At 45.0% G+C, this 26363-nt stretch overlaps 4 protein-coding genes across 20 annotated transcripts; 1 reads left to right on the top strand and 3 right to left on the bottom strand.

The window, feature by feature from the left end:
- Positions 1-5156: 5156 nt before the first annotated feature.
- On the bottom strand, positions 5157-7537 carry LOC131666944 (uncharacterized). The gene is made up of 6 exons (XM_058940049.1): positions 7115-7537; positions 6931-7055; positions 6206-6430; positions 5787-5922; positions 5585-5714; positions 5157-5522 (listed from the first exon to the last, which is right to left on the bottom strand). Exons 1-6 carry the CDS (start codon positions 7364-7366, stop codon positions 5437-5439), a joined length of 954 nt encoding a protein of 317 aa, XP_058796032.1. The 5' UTR covers positions 7367-7537; the 3' UTR covers positions 5157-5436.
- An 882-nt stretch (positions 7538-8419) lies between these two features.
- On the bottom strand, positions 8420-22770 carry LOC131667027 (catenin delta-2). 17 transcript variants are annotated; one of them, XM_058940177.1, is made up of 16 exons: positions 22009-22770; positions 19998-20087; positions 19494-19559; positions 18427-18468; positions 18066-18195; positions 17688-17985; positions 16771-16830; positions 16085-16695; positions 15558-15945; positions 15354-15371; positions 14457-14791; positions 13827-14130; positions 13606-13744; positions 13302-13428; positions 13107-13169; positions 8420-11696 (listed from the first exon to the last, which is right to left on the bottom strand). In XM_058940177.1, the coding sequence occupies exons 2-16, from the start codon at positions 20027-20029 to the stop codon at positions 11496-11498; spliced, it is 2814 nt and encodes a 937-aa protein (XP_058796160.1). In that variant the 5' UTR covers positions 20030-20087; positions 22009-22770; the 3' UTR covers positions 8420-11495. The 17 variants fall into 17 exon arrangements, with proteins under 17 accessions (XP_058796160.1, XP_058796164.1, XP_058796165.1 ...); XM_058940181.1 differs by having other exon boundaries at positions 8420-11693; XM_058940182.1 differs by having other exon boundaries at positions 13302-13416.
- Positions 22771-22877: 107 nt separating this feature from the next.
- On the top strand, positions 22878-23862 carry LOC131667032 (small ribosomal subunit protein uS2m). Its single transcript, XM_058940200.1, has 3 exons — positions 22878-22990; positions 23066-23161; positions 23219-23862. Exons 1-3 carry the CDS (start codon positions 22954-22956, stop codon positions 23860-23862), a joined length of 777 nt encoding a protein of 258 aa, XP_058796183.1. The 5' UTR covers positions 22878-22953.
- A 31-nt stretch (positions 23863-23893) lies between these two features.
- Positions 23894-25708, bottom strand: LOC131667030 (dehydrogenase/reductase SDR family member 7). Its single transcript, XM_058940198.1, has 7 exons — positions 25438-25708; positions 25101-25253; positions 24924-25030; positions 24616-24855; positions 24426-24545; positions 24195-24361; positions 23894-24111 (listed from the first exon to the last, which is right to left on the bottom strand). The coding sequence occupies exons 1-7, from the start codon at positions 25559-25561 to the stop codon at positions 24036-24038; spliced, it is 987 nt and encodes a 328-aa protein (XP_058796181.1). The 5' UTR covers positions 25562-25708; the 3' UTR covers positions 23894-24035.
- Positions 25709-26363: the final 655 nt, after the last annotated feature.

Raw genomic sequence — 26363 nt, 5'->3', positions numbered from 1 at the left:
TTTTCTGCCTTCCTCTTGCTCTTTGCGCTGAAGTTGCAAGTTGCCGGGGCGCCGTCGGCTAGCGCAGGCGGATGGGGGGGGGGGGGGGCGTGAAGTTTTCCGTGCGAAGTGCGACGCGAGAGGAGTTTTAGCGCGGCCGCGATTTTCCCGAAGCAAGTCGACGATTCGTGCGCGGGGCACGCGGGGATCGTCGCGCGCGAGCCGGCGACGCCGATGCGCGAACCGCGCGTGAGCCGAAACAATGACGCAACGCTCGCGAACAAAAGCCGCAATTCATCGATCGACGCATCGATCGGTCGCTGGCACGCTAGCCGCCAGCACTGAGGCCACCACCATCGATCGTCGCGCTCCGCCTTTAAACGTACGTTTACGGCAGCGCGCGCGTGCCACCGGGCCCCCACTCCGATTCACATCCAACGGGCCCCCCTCTCGCGCTCACCAGCTGAGAGAGCTGAATAGGGCCTGCTGCGAGCAGACACGGCGGTTCTCGTTGAAACGGCCGGCCAACTTTTCTACACAATGCACGGCTCGTGCCTCTCGGCCAGATCTCTCCATCGATTATCGGCAAAATAAATCGTCGCCTCGCGGCATAATGTCCGCTCGGGGCCGTCGCGATCTCGTTCGTCGCCGGGGAGTGGATCGCGCGAAAAAGGCCGCAATTTTTTTACGCTCCTGCCCCCCCAAGACGCGCGCGTACCATAACGACAACGGCGCGCAAGACCAATGAAAGCGAAGGACGTTCGTCCAGCCCTGAAGCTCGCCTCGGCTTGGTGGGGTTGGTCTCGCGCGAAGGGTGGCTTGATGCAACGCTCGATACGCCGCTCTATGTTCGAGCCGGCGCTCCCTCCGACGTCGCGCGCGTGCGCCTGGAGGGGAGAAAGGCCGCCGAGGCGGTAGCTTAGCTCACGCGAAGTCAAATAATCGATAGCGCCGACCGATATACCCCTGTGTGCGTGTGTATACGTGCACGTCTCGGGCGAAACCGACCTGCGCACACCACGCGCGACCGAAGGGTGGCATTTTCTTCGTTTCGATTTTTACAATCGAGTCGCGACGCGCCGCTCCCCGGCTTTTGTGCGTACACCGAGCGCCGCGGTCAACGCGAAGGGGAGAGGACGGATTTCGATTCGGGAATCGAATAAGGGAATTGTAAATCTCGCACACGAAGACGGCGATGACGACGCGCGCACCCACGCAGCCTGGCGTGTATTTTCGAAAAGTCGAGCGCGTGAAAATTGCATTCGCCGACGTATCTGGCTCTCGCCGGAGACGCGGTTCTATCCTGTTCCCATTTCGCTCGGATGAATGTCGATTGGCCGAAAAGAAGAGAAAGGGATCCCCGGGGCATTCATGGGTTAGGAAAAATAGGCAGCCCTTGCGCGTGTAAGCTCCTTATTGCCATACGGGCCTCTCGATCGATTAGCATTGAAACTCCGCTTCCGTCGCACATGCGAAATTCATGAATTCTTCGATTAGGCGAATCGAATCGTATCCACGTTGAATCCCCGACCGACATTTCAGATTCGCGCGATCCTACGACAGCGCGCGTATGGACTAATATGCACCGCCTCCGCGCGCTTTTCTCTTCTCGCGCACGCGAATTGGCATCCATCGAATTAAAAAAAAAATACCAGGGTACGTACATCCTTATTGTACGCTCTCGAAGTATTGATTCGGCTTTTAGCAAAATAATTTCGAAATATCCGGAAAACGAGAAATAAAAAAGCTGCTCGACGCGTATTCGCCGAGAGAGTAAAACAAAAAATATGAAAAAAAAAAAAAAGGAAGAAGTATCGACGGGGGTGCTCTCTCTCTCTCTCTCGCAGTAGATTTTTTTCCAGAAATATAGGGAATTCAAAGGCAAGCCTTCGATTGGCAATGCACTAAAAATTACGTACATCCGAGTGCGAGAGTGAGAGGGAGAGAGAGAGAGAGAGAGAGAACTGCGCTGCAGGCGAACGGTTATAGAAAATGAAAAGCGAGCCGAAGCGAAGCAGCAGCAGCGGCGGCGGTAGCGGTGATGCACACACACTCACCTAGAGGGGAGGGGGGGAGGCCAGAAGCATAGTAAGGTTGCCGGACAGACAGGAAGAGGAGCATTGAAAATTCGCGAGTAGCAGCGGCAGCTACTTGTTTTTTCGATGGGGATTATATGCGCGCAGCTACGAATTTTCGGCCGATCGTTTTTCCTTGCTTGTTTTTCTTTTTTTTGTTTTTTTTTTGTCAGCGGCAGCCGCGGCTCTCTGAAATTGTATTTCCCAGCGACGAACGACCGAGGATTTTTATTTATTTCAGCACGGATGGCAGTGAGATTTTTCCTGTTTTTTCTTTTTTTTTTTTTGCAGTCAAGCAAATTGCGCAAAACTATTAATCCGCAAATGGTCAATGTTGCTCTAGGACAGTACAACAATATCAGCAAAGATTGACTGTTTTATTGCCAATTCGGTACGAGCCTTCTTTTCATTTTTCATCCAACGTAGCGTGGTGGTTTAAACGACTTAGAACTATATTATAGTCTGGAATGCAAAGTGGCATCGAGGAATGCTCCAATTTTGAGAATATGAACGTTGGCCAAGCGATCATGCGCGAACTGTAATTACCGTGGAGATGCGAATTCCATAATAGAGGTAAAGCTCGTTGTGGTTGCACGTTGGGATGTACCCGTGGCAATTGTCGTGATTGCTTAAAACATCAATGAAGACGCGTCTACAACGCCCGCTTTCACTGTTGATAAGATGTACTTGTTTTTCCGCGATTTTTCGAGTCGACGATACAATGGTGACGCGTGGGATCGGCATGAAGACAAAGTTCCAAAATAAGCGCACCCGGTAGTTCGATTCCACCCTCCACCCTCCCCACTTTAAAATTACTTCAAAATTACTTCCGCGTCCTCAAAAACAAATGAATACGTCATTATAATTCAAACCCACTCGAAAACTCGCGCGATCGAAAAAAAACCCCCTGTGCTCGCGCAAGTACACCACCCGCAAAGTAGGTAGTAGGTAGTTACCTTCCGACCCAAATATCGCGCGCGCGCAAATGAAAGTTAAAAAAAAATAAAAAAAAAAAGAGCGAAGCGCCAACCTGTCGAGATCGATATTTCGCGCTCGCGATTTTTCGTCAGCGCGCGTTTCTAGGGAAGGGGGGGGGGCGACAAGAAATAAATAAAGCGAAATGAAACAGTTATCCGTTCGCGGGGGGACCGTGCGTGCAGTACATGCGTACTCGTCACCTGCCGCCAGGTGCTCTATGTCTTGTGCCATCTGCTACGAGCTACGATCTACGTAGGGGCGAGCAATAACCCCTCGCACCTTTAGCACCGCCGCCCCCCCCCCTTCTCGTGCCCGCCTCGCTTCAAGCGCATACGCGCGCGTGCCTCGCACACGGGAACTTAATTATGCCGCCTTTCTCGGGGCTTTTTTGTTTTCCTTCCGAGGCGCTGCTGCGCAGCCGTCGCGTATCGAATGACCCGCGGCCGTGCCGGTTAATGAGATTCTACGACTGCGTTTTTGTAAGATGCTGCCTGCTGTTGCGTACTTTTGGGGGGTGTACCTGATTCTTCGGAAGTCTTATTTTTTTGCGATCGCGGGAGGGGAGGGTGGAAGGTTGCGCCACGTGTAACATACTTTTTTTTTATCGATCGCCGCCTTTTTTTCATCGGACAACACTTACGTTTCTTTCAGTATTTTCGATTGTGATAAGTTCATCGCGATGAGTACAACGTATTTTGTTCTACCTCTTCAATAAATATAATAAGTTGTTCGATGTATAAATCACGTCATAATCGGTTATGTTTTCGGGTTTATGTTTTAATAATAAGTTGATATTCTATTTGAAATCATCATTAAATAATATCACAGTTGCCGAGTGATAAACAAAGTTCCTTTATACGACCATAAAATGTTTTAATTCAATTGTCGAGTTGCTATAAATAGTTCCTTTATTTTTTTCCCACAGCTTTGGTCGAACTTTCAGCTGTTTAGAGTTCACAACTTTGTCGAGCATAAAAAAAATTTTTTTGTTAGCGGTTTACCTTGTTTTGCCGGCTAGGTATATTAAATTCATGAAAAATTCAACGCCATCAGTTTCCCCGACAACTCGCCAACTTTATTAAACTGCCAAAGCAATAGCAACGTTCCCTACGAAACACCTGATAGCCAATTCGAAAATAAAACAAAAAAAGAGAAGAAAAACGTGGCCTGGAGAACAAAGTTGAAATTAACCGGATTGTCAAGCTCGTCTGATCAAACGTTGAACGATTTCCATATTTGAAAATCCGGATCGATCGGTCGGCCGCAAGCTCGCGCGACTAGTCCGATGGCGACATCTGCATCGGGAATTCGACACTCGGATCGACACGAGCTTTGACCCACAACGCGACGCGTAAAACACACGGCCGATCCGTTGTATGCACGAGGGTGCATACGCTTTTAGTCGAACGTGGCAGTTAATTGTATTTCGCTCGAGTGGCGATGTCATCGAAGACGGTTATGTTGCGGTGGTGCCCACTTTGCTTCCAACCCAAAACGATGGTAATCAAAAACCCATTAGTCGGACTTTAATGTCGTATCGGTGAGAGAAGCCAGGCCGACCGGTACTGCAATTTTTTTCCGGGACAATTGTGAATTTGGCATCGACGTCGCGGCTTTTAAACTTTACTTCGTAGCCGGATAAAAATCTTAGCGCGGCAGGCGGCTCCGGATAAGTGAAATACGAACGACCGCTAGTACAGCTGAAATTGCTCTGGCGTGCGTTGATACCCGTACTTCACCGAATTCAACGTCGCTTCGCTTGGAAACAATGTCGCAACTGTCATGATGGAAGTCCATTCAAAGAGTACATTTGAGCAATTTTTCACGGACGTAGTTAAAAGTTATTCGAACGAGCCTCTGGATATGCACCGAGAGCAGAATTTCGTGAGGCATTTGTAATTCACGCGTGACACTGTACGCGCACATCCCTCTCCTTACCTGGGAATCACTTCTACGCGGCTATTTTCTTTTTTTCTTTACTTACCGTTTTGTGCACGTGCTGTCCGCGCGTGCTTCCCAATATGCTTTCAACGAATGGTTTTATTTACTAGCTAGTCGAAGTTATTGCGCCAAGCTGACAATGCCCGGTCACGTTTTCAATGCGAGAATATTTTCATACACCATCGATCCGTTTTTATTAAAGTTTCAAAGTAATCTACAATATTCGTTTCACCCTTATTAAGCAAATAAACAGTCACAGCTACTTGAAATTAAAAAGAAATTGGAGTATCTTCCATAGTGATGAAGCTCTTTTTTTGGCAACAGCGGCGACATCTTCGATAGTCGACGTCAAGATCGAACATCTATTTCACGTAGAATCCACAGAGCGCTAAACTTTGAAAGTTGCCCAACGATTAGCAGACCAATGGAGACAGGTGCTTCGGCGTAAGCGGAAGGGGTCAAATCAATCGTACTCCGCCCCGATGGTTATGCTGATGTCCTCGGAGACGATCGTCGTCTGGTGGTACCACTTGTTCGTATCCAACACGACTGCCAATGAAAAATCGATTTAGCTTGCGCGGGGGATCGCGAGCGAACGAATCGAGACTCACGGATTTCTCCAGGATCGACGGTCACCTCGAGTCGTCTGCAGACGTAGTGGCACTCGCGCGGCGGCTCGAGGATCCATCTCTTGCGGCCGCGAATCTGCGCCTGCCACGACGGATACTCCACGTCGTCGACCTAAATTCGAGAGCCGTGTTTGTCGGTTTCTTTTCGAGATGTGACCGTCGCTTAGGGCAGAGTGTCGCTTACGTGCATGGGCGCGCCGTAGCCGGGACTGCCCATGAACAGCCAGTCGGTTTTCTCGCTCTCGGCGGTGTCCGGCAGGAAATAGGGCCGTCGATAGTGCTGCCGGAGAATCGCCCCTATCGTCTCGTCGCAGTTGCTCCTTCGGCAATGTCGTCGAAAGGGCGTTAGCTCGAGCTCGCGCGAGTCAAAGCAATCGTCGCGTTTTCCTCGGAAGCGCGCAAGGAGGTCAAATAATAGCCGGCCTCGTCGAGTCGTCGAGCAGCGTCGCGCGCGCGCAACGACGCCGACGACGCCGACGACGCCGACGACGACGACGACGACATATAGCCAGCGAAAGCGCGCAGGCAAGCAACACGAAAGGCAGTTTGCGAATGTGTGTCGCGGCTGAGGCAGAAGCGAAGAAGCAGATAATGTGCACCCACCATCCGACGTACCAAGGCCTGGTGCCAGCCCGTAACAGCGCACGACCGGCGCTCATGTTGAAGACGTCCCGCAAGCTGCGGAACTCGGTCTCGTAGGGGAAGAACTGGCAGTCGGCCTCGCGACCCTCGTACAGCTGCTTCAAGAACGCGAACGAGAACTGCTCCATGGCCGTCCAGTCGGCTGCTGCGTCGGTTATCACCACCGGCCGGCCCGAGTACGCGTAGCTGCCGATGCACATCCAAGCGCTCCCTTTATTCTTGCAGCGATGCCTCGCGCGGCTTTCAGTGCTAATGTAGATTAGGCGCCGGGGGATTATCGCAAAGTCGGCGAAGGAAAAGGCTCCACGGCGGACGGAAACGCGAGCGCGTAGCGCGCAAATGGATTGATGTGCTTGGGAATTATTAGAACGTGAAAAATCAGGGGAGAAAGGATGCGGCGGCTAAACGGGAAAAGCTCCGAAGGGGAAGGGGATCCCGTAACGGATTTCCAATGCGCAAAGGAATTATTTGGCAGCGTTACGGCGAGAAGTGGAAAACGAAAAAATCGAAGGAGGACGCGAGGTCGTTCGCGTGCCGCTTGAATAATAAACACGCGAGGCGGCGGCGGCGGCGGCGGCGGCGAAGGCGACGCGAACTCGTTTGCCGCGTCGGCGATGGATCATCGCGCGCTGGGACAGCCCAATTTCATTTTTCAGCTGGGGAAAGCGAGCGCCCACTGAAATTACCGTTCCTCGAACAATTCCGCATCGATCCTGGCAATCTTCTCGACCTGTTGAACGTCCTGGCAAATCGAGCAGTCCTCGGCCGGGCGGAAGACCTGCCTGGCAAACGACGGCACATCCAGCAGGCACTGCACACGAACGCGCCGCCCGTAATTTCGTGGACAAGCCCGCATTTGACAAGACTCACTCTGTCGAATCTGACGTTCTCGTAATAGGTCCTCGCCCAGCGCAGCGCGCACGCCAGAGCCAAAACCGCCAGGCCGAGCGACGCCTTCCTCTTGAGCCTGACCGCGAGCGGACTGCGCTTCAGCTTCAAGTACAGGCAGGACAGCTTCGCGGCTCTGGAGGCGAGCTTCAGATCGCCGACCTTGCCGAGGACGATCGCGAGCTCGTCGCGCAGCAGCTCCGGCGACTTGGCGCCTTGCCGGATCTCCGTCATGGTGGCTCGCGACAGACTGAGGACTTCACATGGCGCGCCGACCGAGGAGCGGGGGACTTTCAATCGGCTGTGAAACTCGATTTTCCCGCGCCACTTTAATCTCTTTCTCGCCCTCTCCAGCCGCGAATCCGCTGCGATCGATCGCGGGGCATGTATCGCGTAGCCCGGAGCTTCTGCCTTTCTTATCTCGGGCACCAGGCGGCGAAGGCGCGCGCTCACGCGAGCGCTAATGCTCGCGTGCTCCGCTAGCGACTGATCTCAGCTGAGGTCCCTTCACGTAGAGAGTTGTGGCCTTGGCGATCGACTTGAGAAATGTATCGGAAGAGGAAACGATTCGTCGGAGTCGTAAAGAAAGCCCGATGCTTCTCGATAATCTCCGCGCGGAAAATTCAATAAATAGCGCGAGCTGTCGAATTGCAATGTTATTCCAGCTGAACGACAAATCGCGTGTCGCATCGATTGCGCGTGTAAAACAAAGAATCAGGCGCGATCGGACGGAAAGGAGTAGGGGCGAGGAAAAAGGAAGAAAAAAAAAAGAAAACTTTGTAATTCCAGCGAGGAATCTTATAATTTTTATTTCGCGCGCGCGCCATGCAATTTCCGCGAGATTGGAAAAGGGCGCTGCCGCTGATTGATTTCAACGATACCAGACGAAGTTACGGCAGTCGTCTCTTACAATTGCAAATTGACAATTCGACTTTTCAATTGGACTCGCTTTGAAGCGGTTTCGAGATGTGCTGAAATTTTAATGGGCTCCCGTGAGCGCCACTGGATAGCGTCGAGCTACTCGCCAATTTGCGAAAATAAGGGGGCATAATGTCCGTCGATGATTTTGCCTGGCGAGTCGTTGAGGTGCGAGCGAAAGCCCTTGACGCAGCTTGCGTTCGTTAGCTCGCACACTTGTATGATTGTGTAATTTTAAAGTCAACTTTGCGAGGAAAAAAAAGTGACAAGAAACGGTGTTACACGAGCATTGGAGGGTTATGAATAATTGAAGAGCAGTTGTGAGGGATGATGTAAATAAGAAAGCCGAGTTTATTTAAATGAGCGCATTTAAATTCTTTAATCGTTTTTCAGTCGAGTTCGAATTACACTATTTTTTTAATCTGCATTACTTAGTTACAGTTATTTGTATATATATAATATTTATATATATGGTACTCTTCTTCTCTTCGATATAAATATAATGTACGATGAAAATAAAAGATAATGCGTATATATAAATTTATATATATTTATATTTATATAATATATACTTTCCCTCGAAAAATTAGAAGCTAGGCGCTCGAGCTCTCGTCACACGAATTCGCCACATTTTCCCACTATCAACGAATCATAGAGAAGAGAGAATTCATCGATAAATCCTCGGAAGAAAATACCTAATTGAGACTCGAAAGATGCAGATTCTGTTGCTCGCCCTCAACATGCGTTTGACTCTTTATTCCACTTGTTTTCGCTCTCCCTTTTTCCTTTCGAGTAGTTTAATTTATTATCTCGATTATGAATTAGCGTTCGATCGAGAGACGCCTAGATTCGTATAATACAGCTTCGTAAAACTCATCGACTCGAATGTTGAGAAAGTTAACGTTGCAATTTGGAATCCGCTCATTTTTTTTTGTCGAGTCGCGTTCGTGTGGGGCGCTCATGTATTAATTACTATAAACTTGTGAGTGCTTTCTCTCGGACAATCATTTTTTCATCGTTTATCATTTTCTTATTCTTCTTGTTCTAACACACCTATAATGCACACCCATGCTTATGTATAGACCTTTAATTGTAAATATGTTACGCGGTACAGTAGACTATTTCGTTATGCGTGTGAGTGTGTGTTACATTACACGTATGCCATAAATTCGGTCAGGTTGATCCGCGTTTTCCAACCATTACGATCCAAACGTCCCATTTTTTTCGTTTCAACTACCCAAAAAATTGATAATCTTTCAGTTTCTTTGTATGCGACTTGCGATATTATAAAATTTTTAAAAAGTAAAACAATATATATATATACACATAATTTTTTTAAATCATGTAAGTCATCTCGAATAATAAAATAAAGTTTGTCGTTTTCATTTTGCTTTTGACATTACTCAATAATAAAAATATAAAATATATAATTTTTTTTATAAAAGAATCATCATTTTTGTAATTTCTTAATTCAGATTACAATCTAATAATATCAATAAACCTTAATATCAATCACTATTGCTTTTTAAGATCGCACATTGATTTATAGAATGATTAAACAAATTTCTTCTTCCGAAAATTGCACTGATACAACTGCGTTGGTTGATCGTGACAGCAAAGAGTTCATAAAAACGTGTATAGTCGAAAAGTTCATAAAATCTGTTGTACAAAAGATACACGCAATTGTATCGGAGTAAAGTTTGAAAAAATTTTAAAATCAATGGACAATTGAAAATATGAACAACCATGACAATCAATCTGAGCGGAATGTTTGAGTGGTTAATCTCTATGAGATTCGGCATAATCACAGTTCTGTACTCAGAATTGATGGAAACGCAAAAGTCATTCCGTTGCTGTTGTCGAGTAAGTAATAAAACGAAGAGAAACAAAAGCAGTGTCTAAAATGCATATAAGTACATCGTAGAAGCTCTAAAAAAGGTGTATAATCGTTTTCTAGCGAATTTCGAGACTCTTTACACGTTAATGACTGTTAACGAATCATGTAACGGCCAAAAATATCGCTAGGGAATTTGCTGTGTGATCAAAATTATGGATTGTATAAAGTGTTTCGTAGAATCTATGAATCGTAAATAACTGTTGCAAGTCAAACATATTAGTACGTAATCGAAAGAAGTGAACTATAATTAATCAACATTCTTTCATACAGAATCACACGACTTTTTTTGTTATTTTATGTGCAAAAAACTGTTCTCTCTTTTACTTTTTTTAGCGTGTATCTGCCATCATTCATAACTCAGCTTTCATTCGGTCTACTGTACACGATTAAGCAGTCTTTTCGTAGAAAATTATAAACGCAGTTTACAAAATACAAAATGAGAAGTACATTTATAAAAATCTCGATCAGTCAAAAGATGGTGTGTAATACTATTGGATTTCTCATTGATTAACTTGCTTAATATAATTCTTTTATGGTGTATACTTCATCATATAATTAGTTTGAAAAACCTTTAACTACCTTTCTTTGACGCTACATTCGTCCTGTTTGTTTGTTTTACTTTGTTACCTTCGAACAATGATTAAAGATAGCGAGAAAATTGTAAAAAGATCGTCGGATTATATCACATGAAGCAAAGAAATTCCATCGAAAAATTAGGTCGTGAATCATCGTCGAACTTGAATTTCAAAAAGTCGATGCGTTGTACAGATTACAATCATTCTCGACGCTAAATCTATACAACACACTTGTATCTCCTTACATAATTATTAATTCATTTATATTATAATATTTTGGTGCAATTATAAATCTTTCGTCATTGAAATCTCCGTCAGATTAATCATATTTATCACCGTGTTCGTATGACATGAAAAAATTTGTTCAAAAGAAATAAAGTCCTAGTATACGATTGAGAGCAAGGAAACATTTTTTTTGTTAAATCTACAAATTTAAGAAAATCCGTCAACAGTCAACGGATTTCCTTAACTTGGTAAACTTGCGTAAACTCTTTATAAAACATCGGCGTCTGACGCTTTGATTCGATAAACTTGAACATATTAAATTTACCTCTACTAACAATTCAACTTAAGAGTTAATGCTCGATAAAATCTATAATATTGTTAATATCCATTTAACAAAAATCCATCTACGCCTCGCGTCTCCTTCGTGTATGTTTATTATGTCAATTGCAAGACTGCTGCCATTTTTGAATTGACGGGTATCGGGTAGAAAAAACGCCAGCAAACCGTCGTGTATATCAGAGAAATAAAAAATTATAAAGAACACGCGCGGCTGTGGCAATGGCGGCGGCGGCGGCGGCCGCTACTGACATAGGCTCTCTACAACTACGTACGTTAAGAGTATGAGAATGATCGTTTAGAATTGTGCAATGAAGTGTGAGATGAAAGTGAACGAACGATTTCATTTTTAGCGGTGCTTGTGACTAAAGTGATGAACGTCGCAATTGTATTTGTTTGTTGTTGATTGTTTTTAGACCCAGGAGTCGCCAGCAGATACTTGGGCGTTGGTATTAGGCGGTGGTGCTTCTTGACCATCGGCAGCCATCCATTGTCCAGGTTGGGCGACTGTTCCGGCAACGGTAGAGTTGCCACCCACCCCCAGCTCGTACTGGCGCTTCTTTTTCTTCTCCAGGTTAACTTGCGCGTAAAGTGGCTCGCCGGGCTTCGGCTGCTGCAACACACACACAAGCCAGCGGTTTGTTACGTCACATCATTCATCTCGACAAACACTTACTTGCGCACTTTACTTTTATTTTTTATCTTTGATCAGGTCTGTTTGTTTGTTTTTATTTTTCGTTTTTTTCAGACTGGGGGTGGGGCCTTGACATCACGTTTCGGTAGCTCAAATTTTGTCGACTGCTGAGTAATTTATGTATTTTTGATAAGGGCATGCACAAAATAAAAAGAGGTTTAATCAAAACAAAGACAAAATGCAAAAGTAAAGGCGTTAATAAATAAAAAAGAAAACTAAATAATACTTTGATAAATAACGACATTTTCATTTATTTTAGGTGACAATTTATCTTTATTTCACTAAATTTGCCTGATGCTTCCAATGTACATTTACATGTCGCGCAAATAATGCGCGTAGCGCCGGAACAAACTTTGTTGTCTTTTATTTTGTTATTATTTATTTTTGCTGGTAAAAGCCTACGCTCGTCTGTGAGAATATGTAACGAATATACAATTAATTCCTGTAATCGTTAACGACTCTTTTATAAAAGTGCTCGTATCTCGTTTACTTGTATTTTTTTATAAAAATTGTCATTGTAATCTAAAATTTATAGCCATTCAAGATCAAGACAGAACGGAAGCCCTTTAATAATATAAGCCAAATTTTCGGTAAGGAAGTTTCGTGTCTGACTTGAACTAATATATATTGCTTGGTCCAACCTACTGATTGCTTTTGTGTGTCTATAGTACGTATATATAATTTCTTAATGCAAAATTAATTAAAAATAATGTCAAAAGTATAAAAAAAAGATTCCATACAAAATGCATAATAATACTTGTGAAGTTTTTCTGCTTAGCTACATACGCTGTGTCCAAAATCTTTATAAAAATCTAAATGTTTCATTTTTAATTCCTTGAGAAACATACCACTGTTTTTATTTGCACTAATTTCCTCAATCATTTCCCAAATAAATTCCGTTTTCAGGTAAGTGCAACGTTACAGGTCCAATACTGTAATTGACTTAGTTTATACATTTTTCTGCTCATAATGCATTATATAATTATGATACACAATCGATACTTGTGATTTGCTTTGCAAGCAGCTAATTACACTACGTTGTCCAGTACATCGTGCAATAGATGTCTTTGTAAGTGCGATTAAATTTTATATATAACTTCTTAAATCGATAAGTCCTACTTCCCATGTGGCATAAATTATGATAAAAAAAAAAGAGTATAATGTTTCAGAAAAGATACTTTAATGTACTCTCAATTGTGTATGTGTGTGTGTGTGTTTTGAAAAACACGCTTGATTAGATCCCCTGTTTTGTCGACTACGCGCCTCGACAGTCCATGTTTTCGGTGTGTGAAAGAGCGCTTTTTCGCGTTTAACGGTCTAGCGACTTACTGTATTGTTCGGGTACACGCATACGCCCCCAGCGGGTGGCTGCCTTGCGACCTCCTGGTTTTGCTGTCGAAAGACACAAGCGTCAGAACAAAAAAACCAAACAAAACGCACGCGTCCCGGTTGTCAGTTCAGAGTATCGGGTTAATTATTTGTTTTTCTTTTGTTTATTAAATTCGTTTTTAAGTCTCTACTTACCGATTGATAGATATTTGTACGACCGATGTTATTTGAGTTGAGTGTACCACCACGTTGGATCGTTCGGTCTTCGTATCTTGTGCTGCCTTGCGATGCCATCGGCCGGTTTAACGTGCTGCAATCATAACTACATTGAACATAGTATTATATCGTTGTTTAGTAAGCTGGGACTCAACGTTATATGTCGTTCATAAAATATAAGAAAAATATAAAAGTACTTTGAGTCCCATAAATACAAAATAATGAAACTAAAAATTAGTACCAAAATCAAAGGTAGAGGTGGCGTGTAGTAAGCTTTATTTACCTGTTTGCATTGTTTGGAGAATTTGGGCCAGAATTTCTAGCAGCTACCGTTTTTGTTACAAAATCCTGTTCCTTCCAGCCGTGTTTCTTATACACGTCTCTTAGCTCTTGGTGTTGCCACATTGTAAATAATACTTGACCTTATAAAAGATAAAATATCCCTTTAACCTCGAAAAATAGAAACGTAACATTACAACGTTGACTAGAATAAATAGTAATTACCAGCAAATTTGAGAACTCTTGGGGTGTATTTCTGCCTCTGCCGCGTAATATTCATGAGCCTCTCGACGCCACCAGCATCGAGAAGCGACCTCGAGAATTCGGCGTTCTTCTTAATGACTTCGTTCAAGGTCGCGAGAACTGCGGCAATGGTGTCGTCACTGGTACCCTGATCATGTTGATTGTTACCCGAAGGTAATTTTTGAATGAGATCTCTCATTGCGTACTTTCCTATAAGTTCCTTATTACGCTGGTCTATGGCGAGATTTCGCAGGGCTGTGGCCACTGCGCAGACGACTCTGTCGACCTATGAAATAGTTAAAAAAATGACTAGATGTTCATATTGATCGAAGCAGTACAATAAACCATTTGACGTGAAGATAGAAGAAAAATTCAATCGAATGACAAGAAAAAAGATCAGATCAATTACGATGATTTTTTTAACGAAAATAACGATCGAGATAAATGCGTTAAATCTAATGAAACGGCCGACCTCGACAGACAAAGTGAAAATCCGTGAAGGAGAGCTCTCAAGTGAAAAGTCGATGAAAAAAATTGTACTCGATAGAAGGGCAAGTACTTAGCCCAGTTTTGCAAATCGAATGAGCCAAAGGGAAGAAAAGAATCGCTCACCTCCATCCTGAGCAGCTCGACGAGAATAGGTAAACCCTTCTCTTTCCTAACGGCAGCTCTAATTTCGATGCTCGGCTGCCAATAACACGCAGCCAAATTCTGCAAAGCCCCGGCCGCCGCCTCAAGTGTCTCGGGATTTGAACAGTTGTGCAACAAACTCAAGTACAACTGTACGACCTCGGGCTGCCAGAGTAACTCCATGCCTTTGACTGGCTCAGTACGTGGACTAGTTGTTCTCGTAGTGGTGGTGTCCTTTTGCATTGGCTGGCCGTCCTTCTTCTTCTTGCTGCCGCCGAAGCAGCCCAGGTTCTCGCCTATAGCAAAACCGTCCAGGACTGTTATTTGTAAACGTGTTTCTTTGACTAGCTGGTCATACAGTTATTGATAAGCATATGGTGAGACGATTTATCGTTTTTAACGTTACAGTTATGATGAGCTTATGATAATATGCTTCTACTTATGAAGGAAGTAAACGATAGAATGCAACGCTTCTTTAGATGAATTAACTAATATGAATCGTTTCAAGGACAATAATTATATATGTTACGGCATATCTATAAAACTAGTATACTAATTGAATAGCGTCTAGATAACTATTGTAGAGCTAACTGCATTATCAGTGCGATAAAGTTACATGTAAAAGCTATTGACTATTGAGATAATTAATATCTCCTTATTGTGATTTGAAATTCCATTATTTTTCACTCCGAGGTTAAGTCTAAGGATTAAATGGATTAAGATAAAATGAGCAAAATGAACAATGTTGGCGACAAATAAACTTTGATTGTTATATTAGAAAACTGACAAATAACAATTTAATTATCTACAAATAGAAAAAATATTCATGAAACAATCATGCTTTCTTAAAAAACAAATCAATCTTCCACGACGTCTTACCTTGACACAGACTGAACGCTAAAAAGATCGAAACAAGAATTTAATCTATACTAAGTTCTCATTAACAAGTCGCAATACATCTACCCGCTCATCTAAATAGCATCGACAAAGAAAAAAAAACATATTCCGCGTAGAGTCACTAACAACCTCTAAAGATCATCACCCACATCAGAGAGCATGTTCTTAAAAAACTTGTCAACACACCTTTGGCTGGAGCAGCTACCCTGTTTTGCACGTTGACTTGAATGGGATGTTTGTCGTAATTCGGATCCTCGACTTCCTGGCAACGGTAGCTAAGATTCCTCAAGATACACACACAATTCTCCACGATTTTATTGCCGATGTTACTCTTTTCGATGGCTGAGCGAACGACGTAGAGAAGAGCATCAACGAGGCCGTCGCATTCGCGGAGCTTTTTGCGAGCGTATTCGCCAGCACTCGACACATTGCGCAGCACACCCGAAGCGTTGCGAAAGACCGTCGACCAACATGTTTCGCCGCTCGCCGAACTTGGATCCCAGCCGCTGTGCGGGATTATTATGTTGTTCACCACCATCGTCACTCCGTCGTCGATTATGGATTTTTTCAGATCCTGCAATAAATACGAAACGTGAAAGTGACTTCTTTGTTTTTTTTTCCGTTTGAAAAAAGTCACGTAGAACGAGAGGAAATTTAATTAATGCCCCGGTGAAAGCTGGTTATAGCGGAATGAGAGAGCAAAGACAAATTACCTCGCAAGACGACAAGTTCCACAAAACGCCGGTAACAAGTTCCTTAACGTCAGCATCGGATGTCCGTCTGAGGAGATTAATCAGCGCGGGAACACCGCCGGCGTTCTTGATCGCTCTCTTGTTTTCGTCGTTCTGTCGGCCGTAAGACAGATTTCTCAGCGCTCCGCAAGCGTTTCTGTAGACTTCCGGACAGTCCGAATCCAGCAGCTGTACCAGCGGCGGGATACCACCCAGACTGCGCGTCTTCTGCTTGTTCGGGTCGTCCATGTAGCAGAGATGTTGGAGATACGCGGCTGCGTTGGCCTTGATAACGTTATTGGGATTGCTGAGGAAGCCGATCACCTCCGACAAGTTGGGATCTCGCCAGCGCATAGACTTGTGCTCGTCGTCCAGTGGGCTAACCATACCGGGTACCAAGTGACGACCTTTGAGTCGTTGCAGTTGTACCTCGTCCTCGTACATCGCTAGACCGGCTCCTGGGATTCCAGCTACCGGTACGTGAACACCTTCTTCGTAAGGTACCTCGGTAGGCACTACGCCAACCGCTGGTCCGTAAGACACTGGGCCGTAGGGCGATGGGGATACGAAACCGTATGCCACTTTGCCCTCGTCTGTAATGATGCATACCCATATGTCCCGGTCAGTGCTTCGCCCGCACAACATTGTGCGACTAAGTTCCAACTTACCAATCGGGTGCTGTGAAGGCTCGCCCGAGTCGTCCATGTTCCACGAGTTGCTAATCTGATCTGTAATGAGCGAACAAGAGCGATCATTCAGCGGCGAGGTGATAATTGCAACGGCCGGCGACAAGGGCACGCTGTATAGATATTTGTAGATATTTGCTCGCAGAGAAGTATTGCCTTCCTCTTTCGTTAACGAATTACGACAGATTGCAATGTAAGTGGTAAAGAGGGCGCTTCTCTTCTTAGGGCGAATTATAAGGATAAGGTGGCGAGGAATGACGATCAGCAACAAAAAAACAATAAAACGTTAAAAGCCACTGTCAAATCAAAATGAGAGCAAATAATACATGAAATGGATTGGCAAGTTTTCGGATGACACGATGCATTGCAAAGTAATCATAATGTTAAATAAATCAAGTTGTACGGGAGAAGCTTTTCACTGCAAATATTTGCACTTGAAAAATCACCTGCCGTATCTCTGAATAATTGCAGCGGTTTGATAGAAACGGAGTAGTAGTAGTCGTCGCCGGTTGGCTCAATGATTGTACATTAAAAAAATACATTGAAAAAAGAAAGATAACGAAACGCTTATTTACGTTGGCTTACGAAGTAAATGCTACCTCGATCTTTCCAGTAATTGAAACGGAAGCCGGCATCTGCCTGCTATTGAGTTCCGATAAAGTACACATTTCTTTCTTTTTCTTTCTGCACAATCGACTGCGCGGAGCGACGTTAACTAGCCATTCGAGGCGGCATTCGATAAAGCTTCCGCCGAGAATGAGTCACCGATTAATTTTCACTCTCAGTCCGTTCTCTGAGAATGAAAAGCCGGTTGCCACTCCGAGGCGATCAAACCACTTGCAATCGCGTCGCGGACCTTCGTCTCTGAAAAGAAAAGCGAGAACAAAACGAAGCATTACCATGGGGCGGAGAAGCGCGACTGTGCTCAGAGGGACTGTGGGGACTACGTGGGGGTGAGTGCGATCGTGCGGGCATGTAGATACCGTGTGGTCCACCGGGCATGAAACCAGGCTGCGGCGGGTAGCCCATGTACGGGTCGAATTGGTCGAAATTGACCATGTAAGGGTCGACTGCCGGCACATATCGCGGATCGGCCTGATAGTCCTGCGACATCAGCGGCACCGACACGTAGCTCACTGCTCCCGGCTCCGGCTCCATGTGCGACACCTCTCGCACCACCTTGGTCACCGTCGTCACCTGCGATTCCCAAGAAAGTTTATCGGCGAGAGCCCTCGACCTCGGGCGAGTGCATCGTTGAGGCCCGGCGATGTCGCTACCTGTTGAGAGGTTTGCTGCTTGTGCGTGCGGATGAGCAGCGGATCGTCCTGCACCGACAGATGCGAGGAATGCAGAGAATGCGTATCCGCCAGCCCGTTGCTCCCGTGGTAGTCCGTGTCGCCTTGTCCTCTGCAATTGCGTTCCGCACATGAGCACGCGTGTATATTGGATTTCTCATGAAGTTCGCGCTCGCTGACGTTCGCCTGGCCGAGCCGCGAGTGCGAGTGCAGGCGATCGGTCGAGGCGCGACGAAAGCTCCGGGCAAGCCGAGCGGAAGCAGCGTAGCTCCGCAGCGTACCGACGGCGAAAGATCGCGCGCGTGATCGGCGGCTATAATAATACAAGGATAAAGGTACTCACGTGTATTGCGGCATGTCGGGGCCCTTTTCCTGGAGTACGCGTCTGCGGAAGAGAGAATCGTAGCTCTGTTAGATGTTTTGCTGTTAGCACGCGAGCGCTATCGGCGCTGGCGTATTTGCGCGAAGCTTTTACGAATCGCCGCGCTGCGCTCATTGTTTGCAAACTGAATAAGCGCTCTCTTGACACGCTGTGTACGTGCGCGCGCCTCATACTATATTTATTGCGCGCGAGCGCAGCCCGTAATCATTGTGTCAATAAGTACAAACAAGCTACGTGTGATGCTGCAGAGAGAGAAAGAGAGAGAGAAAGAGAGAGAGAAAAGGACACACACACGCGCACAAGCGATTACGTATTCCATGCAACTACAGAGGGAACGAAGGAAAAATGCCCGCCCGTTAGCCATCGACAATACAGTCTTTTAACGAGCGCCACTGGACCCTCGCGAGAGTTTACGTAATGAAATTCAATGATTCGATAAATTTTACATGCATCCGTTCGAGACGCTTTTCTGCCGCTTCTGCTGTTGCTACTGCTGCAACGCTTAAAGGCGAGGAGCGAGAGAAGGCGCATTCCTTTTTCTAACTGTTTTGAATTTTTATTATCTTTTCCGAGTTGCAAAGCGCAGCGTATTCTAACAGATGAAAATTTCCACCCGAGAGAGAGAGAGAGAGAGAGAGAGGAAATCGATGCTGCGTGTATATTCTTGAAATGGAGCTCTGCTGTTGCGCGTAAAATTACGCTTTGCAGTGGCGCAAAACAAAACAAATGAATGAACAGCGACGTTGCTCTCGACAGCAGAGCCGACGCGTCTGCGAAAAGCAAGGCAGAAAAAGAGAGAAAGAGATAGAGAGAGAGAGAAGAAAAAAATGAGGGTGGCATTGTCGCGGAAGGCCAATGCTGCGCGAACAGACACACACACGCGCGCGCAGATGCAGGGAGAGTCGCACGCGGCGACAGGCAGGAGGGAGAGAGGAACAAGGTGATTACGGTTGTCCGATTGCGAGCGATTGTTCGCCAAGGCATGCAAAGCCAAATGAAAAGAGGAAGAGAATGAGAGGGTTAGTCACCTCTGCGTGATTTCAGTGCGGGTTATGTTGTGCTCCTGGCGCTGCTCGATCCGCCGGTTCACCAGCCTGCGCAAACCATCCCGAGGCGCGAACGAGCCGCCGTTAATTTCGCTACTTGTTTTCATGCGCTGGCATTCGTTGGTTAGAGCACGGGGTCGACGAGGGAAATGGGGGAGGTGGCGGAGGGTACACGAATAACAATGTGCTGTTTGGAAGGTGAACAAGAGACGGAGCGCGAGTGCTCCCGAAGGGGGTTTATTGTTAGTTTTCGGCTGGAGTGCCGTAATTGGCTTTCGACGCGATTGGCGAACTTTTCAAAAGCAGACGTTCGACGCAAGCTCATTGATTCGGTCGGCGCCGAAGCTCGCGCGCGCGACATCGATTATCAATCAATGGCCAATGGAGGAAACGCCGCATACGACGCTCCAGCGATCAATCCACGCACCGATAACAGACCCTCGGTAGGCATCAAAGAATAATAATAAAATGAAGGAGCATACTCACAGGCAAGAATCAACCAGCTGATTGTTTGACATGCCAGCAACGTCGATCGCCACTTCCTCCTCACCTACATTTACGCGCGATCAGCTTCGCCTGCAAAGCAAAAAGGCCATCGGTGAAAAAAAAAAAAAAAAAAAAAAAAAAAATGCCCACGGATTTTGCGTGTGCACTCGGACGTCGCGCTCGTTCGACGAGGGCGGCGGCGGCGGCGGCCGGCGGCGTCTTCGAATCGATAGTTATAGTCGCGCGAGGTACGCGAGACGCGCGTAAAGCGACACCCGCGCGTGCGTCCACGCGAAAGCGATATGTGGGACATTGCCGGCGGCACGCTGCCACGTTTTTGTCATTGCATTGACTTCTCCCTGTGACGGCCCGCGACTGCATAAACGTCACTCGATTGACAAAACCCGACCGACGCTCCTCTCTATACGCCGGCGAGAGACAAGTCGTCGCGGCTCGCCACGTTTTTCACTGCCATCGACGATTTGTTGGGTTGGTTTTAACAATGTGCCGTCGACGTCGTGTCGTAATGAAAAAAAAAAGGAAAAAGCCGAGTTTTTTTTTCTCTACCCGGCAACTCCCGCTCTGCCTAATATTCTGCGCGAACAATTACGAATGGATCTTGAGACTTGCGAAAATGCGTCTACTTAGTCACGTTTTGTATAGGTTCCCTTAAAATAAACAAAAATAAAAAAAGAAAAAGCAAAGAAAAGAAAGGTGACGCGAGGTTGCTCTCTTCGTTGCGTTTTCGCGGCTATTATATCCTCCAAGGATAAGAAAATACAACATGTCCCGTTTGCGCACGTTCGTCGAAAATTTTAACGGCGATAATGCGAATTATCTAGCTGCTCGTTGCTCGCGCTTAGTCAATTGCTTTTGGATGACTTCATGCGAGTAACGCGCCTGATTCTGGTGGGCGATTTTTCGATTATTTCTCAGACGCCGACGAAACGTAACTAGACGCTTAGCGCAGCTGTCGTTACTATTCCGCGAATCGACAATTGACGCACAACCCAGATATCTTTGTCGTAAAAGATAACTACCACACCGCAGAGCGTCATAAAGTAATCCAAAGCTTATCTATTCTCCCGAAAAATTTCCTCTCCCATAGAACAATCCACTCCCACGCTCTCTTCTTCCTTTCGGCCGACAGAGAGGTGGCAAGAAGCTATCTCTAATCCGACAGCCGCGGCGAAAGAAAACAAATATCACGCGCAGTTAGCAGTCGGAATAGGGTATAGAAAGAGAGTAGGTCAGCGGAAGAGAGTTCTAAAAGCCAAAGGTAGCACGCAGGTGTCGCAGACTACACGCTGCCGACTAATTATCCTCCGCTATTTAATGAAGCGGCGCGCGCGAGCGCTCGTTAGTCGGTTTTCGCGCGAGAAAGTCGGCTTCGATTCAATGTTGATCTCGCGTGCCGAGCTCTCCCCGTGAAAAAAGCCGTGCTAGAGTGTTTTCGTGGCGACGGCTACACCCCCTTGTCGATGATGCGCGGACGTGCGTATCTGTGACCTTCGGATATTTTTTTTTTTTCGGCGGTGGCGGGAGGAGGGGGCAGGTGTGCGCCGAGTAAACAATCCCACGCTCCTGCCGGCATAAATTGCATCAATTCAACGCGCAAGCGGGAAGCCCGTGAGTGTTTTGAGGCAGCAAGGCGCAATTCGCTTTTTATTCCTTGTCGGCTTTTAGATGGAGAATATATAGGAAGTCTATAGCGTTATCAGTCCGACATTTCGGAGTCTCGAAAAACACACTCTCCGCTCTCTCTCTCGCTCTCTCTCTCTCTCTCGCTCGTTCGCTCTGAACTCCGAGAGCGAACAGCGCCCTCTACCTTTCCCGCACGCTTTTCCGGAGCTCTCTCTCTCTCTCTTAGGCGGCTTTCCAGACCGCACATGGGAGAGGCGGCGGCTCTCTATCCCTTGAAAGATGATTGACTAGCTGCACTTGGGCACAATTCACGAAATCTCGAGGCGAACGCTAGTCAATGCGACCCTGCTGAATTGTAAATGTATACCTTACGGGAGAGGCGTCTTCAGTTTAGACCCGGTCATGTCACACGCCAGACTACGTGGACTGTTGCTGCGAGAGAGACTCTCTCGCTCTCCTCGGGACTGGCGTCGGCAACGCCTTTGCCAACCGCTCTCTCGTCGTCGCTCGTCGTCGTCTCTCTCACGACTTTCTTAGAGCATTTAGCGCGCGCGCCCTTCACTTTTCACTCAAATCTCATCACACACACAGCATCTTGCGCCTACTGCGCGGGGCGGCCTGGCAATTGATCCTTGTGGACAGCAGTGCAACGACGACGCCACGGCGGGCTTTTAATTTGAGCCTGATACTGCTACAACTGACCGTATCTCGTATATACTCGCTGCGATGCCTCGTCGTAGTACTACTACGCGCACCGAGACTGGCTGGTCACCGCTACTATACTCCCCAACTTACAACTCGCGGATCACCGATCTGCTAGCAGCAGCAGCTCGAAAATGGCTGCCCCTCCCCTCTCGCACACTATACACCGACGACGCACCTTTCAAGAGAGCGAACGAGCGAGAGAGACAGAGACGATCCTTAGGCAACTTCAGGTGGCATTGCGTCGATGGAATTTCATTGTTATTCAGATTTTCGTCTCATTCATTATTCTCACTAGATTGGCTTTTTTATCGTTTATTTATTCATGAATACGATGTTGAAATTTATCATGAACATATTTCAATTTTATCTCATAAAAATTCAAAACCTGCGAGCACTGCTTATTCCACGTGCAAATCGGTCATTTTGCAATAGCGTCATTTTGTTATTGAAATTCTGCAGCAATGGTTTTGAATTGAGATCAATCAAAAACAGGTGAATTTTTACGATTGGGTTTTCTGAATGATAAGTGGATCGCGGAGGGACAAATACAGCAGAAGCAGCCAATCGTGTGAAGTTAGAGATAGAACAGTCACTCACACATTGGAACATGGCTGCTGTGGTGTCGAGAATATTTAAAAATAAACGTATTTATTCTTAATAAATAAATAAGAATTATTAAATTTCATCTGACTCGCGTGTTTAATCATTATTTTTTGCAGTGTCCAGAGATAAAAGGTTTCTGAAATGCATCAGTGCAGACTTCATGCAAATTTCATGTTTGTCAATACAAACACAACCTATCGTTAAAGATGATGGTAAGATAAGTTAATTTAAGCATTAATTTATTGTGTGACCGAATTGTTTTATTGCAGGGCCAGTAGAAGTGAAATTACATCCATTGAAGCATCCAGATTATTTTGAAGTGTCCAAATTATTCACTGTCAAAGATTTATTTGATGCTAGAGTGCATTTTGGCCATACAGAAGGTACTTTAGATGATCGAATGAGACCTTTTTTGTATGGATCTCGATTAGGACATTTGATATTTGATCTTAATCAGACGGCTGAACATCTTAGACAAGCTTTAAACTTCACAGCACATGTTGCATATAATTCAGGATTAATAATGTTCATCTGTAGATCACCACAAAATGCACATTTAGTAGAAAAGACAGCAATTGAGTGTGGGGAGTTTTCACACACTAGAAAATGGAGAAGAGGAATATTCACCAACTCAACTAAAGAATTTGGAGCAGTTACCAGGTTACCAGATCTTTGTATTTTTTTAACACTGTTGGACACTGTTATGTCCGAACATATTGCTGTGAATCATGCAGCTAAAATGTGTATACCTACAGTTGGGATAGTTGATACAAACTGCAATCCCAATCTGATAACATATCCAGTGCCTGGTAATGATGACACTCCCAGTGCAATTGAACTTTATTGTAAATTATTTAAGAAAGCCATTTTATTAGGTAAGGAAGCTAAAGATAGAGATAATAACCAAACATAATATTTAATTGTAGAAAAACAAAACAGAATCGTTATAAATATAAATTAGTTTGTACAAAATGCTTTTTTCTTTGTTTCCTGTCATTAAAAATATCACAATACAATGTATGGCAAAAATGATTGAAAGAAATGAGTGACAATGAATATTTAGTTCTCTAATTAAGTAGAATTTGATTATTGTTGCACAGTAACTGTAACTTTAGAATCTCTCATTCGTTGAATCATAGCTGTTCCAACGTATGGCATGAACCTGTTAAAAAACAATTATTTTTTTTTATAAGCATGTATATTTTTTTATAATTTTTTATCAATTATACTTGAAATGATACTCACAAAGCGCTTAAGTTTGGCCAATATTTGACTGCATAAGTTAGTTGTAAAGCACCGGCTTTAGCTATCCATACCTCGTCTAATTTATTAGCTAGAGCAACTCCAAACAATCTTCCACAGCGAGCAGCAGACATTTTATTTGATGCAACATCAGTTGGAATTCCATATTTCTATATGAAATTGATATTATATTAGTTGCATATAAAATTTACATTCAACACATTGTTATGTTACCTCTCCAGCTTGCTCAGTAAAACTTTCAGCCAAAAAATCAGTTTGTACTGGTCCAGGGCATATAAGAGAAATGGTAATATTTTGATTCATTTTCTCTAGTCTTAAACAATCAAAGTATCCCTAAAATCACAAATTTAATGAGTATTTTACAATAATTATTCCCAATTTAATCATAACTGTTGATATTTACGTGGATGGCATGTTTTGAGCCTGTGTATGAACCAGAAAATGGAGCTCCTATAATCCCAGCTAAGCTTGAAGTAACTGCAATGTGACCACTACCTTGACGCTTGAACTGTTTAATTGCCAATCTGCTTAGTGACACAACTGAAAATGTGTTCAAATCAAAGACTTCCCTGTCAACTGCAATGTTTATCTCTTCCCAAACAGCTCTTTGGCTTCTACCAGCATTGTTGACTAAAATATCTAGCTAGAATTTTGAAGATATTTAAATTTTTAATATTTGTACAGCTTGTTATATGTGGATGTCTGACTTACTCTTCCAAAAATTGACACAACATTATCAAATATTCTTTGGTGAGAATCAATCAGTCTTACATCAAAAACCACCACTTGAATATCATGATCTTGCAGTGATGGATTAGCTGTAAAGACACAGTAGTTATATGAATGCTCCAAAAAAAAATAGACTTATATAAAAATCGCATGGTTTACCTGCTAAACAATTAGTTTTGACTTTATGTAATTCAATCTCCCTTCTAGCTGATAAGATGAGTTTGCAACCTCCTTTGGCAAGAGTGTAAGCTAAATGTTCACCAATTCCACTGGAAGCTCCCGTTATCCATACTACCTTACCACTTAATGTATCTGCATTGAGAAGAAAAGATAATAAAATTATTCCACCATACATTAAACTCTTCGTACGTGCACACTCATCTCATACAAATTCAAACTAACTGGCACACTCGTCATTTCGTTTTTGAAATGAGCTTACGCAACTAAGCAGCAGCGCGGTGCAATGGAAAAAATAAAAATTACGATGTACACTTACTGACGGATTTGCCGAATTTGTCGCAGAAGAAGAGCTTGATATCGCAGTCGAAGAAGCGTACGAGGACGGCATAGACGAAGTAGTACCCGAGCACGCCGAGCACGATGATCGCAGTAATAACCATCGCGCGCTGATATGTGTATTATATTGTTTTTATTCACTCCGTTTTTTTCTTTTTTTGTAAGATCGCGTCTGGATCTAGCGCAATAGCGGGACGTGTCTGGCTACATACGGCGTGTCGCTTGTTGCTCTTCGGCCCCGCAGCGCACCACACGAATGCCTCTGAAAATCAAGAGCGCGAGACGAGTGGGAGAGGGACAGGCGTAGAAAAACGGGCCCCGCGCCTGCGCCACGGCTATTGAACCAGAACATTTCGCACGCACGCACGTCTTTTTTCCCATTCACGTGTATCGCGCTGCCGCCAGGCTCATCGAAGGCCCGGGAATCGCGACCTCCTGCGTGCGTGCAGACTCGCTGCTTATCGATTTCATTGCATATCGCCTATTGCATTCTCGCGTTGTACGCCCATCGGATCGATCTCGAGCTTACGGGCTTCGTTCCACCTGTTACGCTCCGTACGCACATTACAGCCTCGTTAATAGTGCCATTTTCATTCAACCGTCTCCAAAGTGTAATCTTATCAATTATTAATTAACACCATTTGCTCTTCTTTGCTTGTACATCAAACGATAAGAGAATTGCTTTTCAAGTACTGCACTCACTCCTGATTACGCTACGCAGCCTTTGCGGAGGGTTTTCTTTTGTATATGAAAGATAAAAGCGAAAGAGTCAAGTTGACTTTCAACGCGAACGTCGGTTTTGTAAAATTTACTATTTCCGAAATAAAGATCCAATGCATGACATCATTGCTGACTCGACGATGATTCATCAACTCTGAGGCGAAATATCACGACTGATTTCTATCG

This window comes from Phymastichus coffea, unplaced genomic scaffold, assembly GCF_024137745.1.
Source record: "Phymastichus coffea isolate CEN01 unplaced genomic scaffold, Cenicafe_Pcof_1.1 PCOF00062, whole genome shotgun sequence".
In the NCBI taxonomy this organism is placed as follows: Eukaryota; Metazoa; Arthropoda; class Insecta; order Hymenoptera; family Eulophidae; genus Phymastichus; species Phymastichus coffea.
The sequence above is the reverse complement of the archived record's forward strand: the minus strand, read 5'-3'. Positions and strand labels throughout refer to the sequence as shown.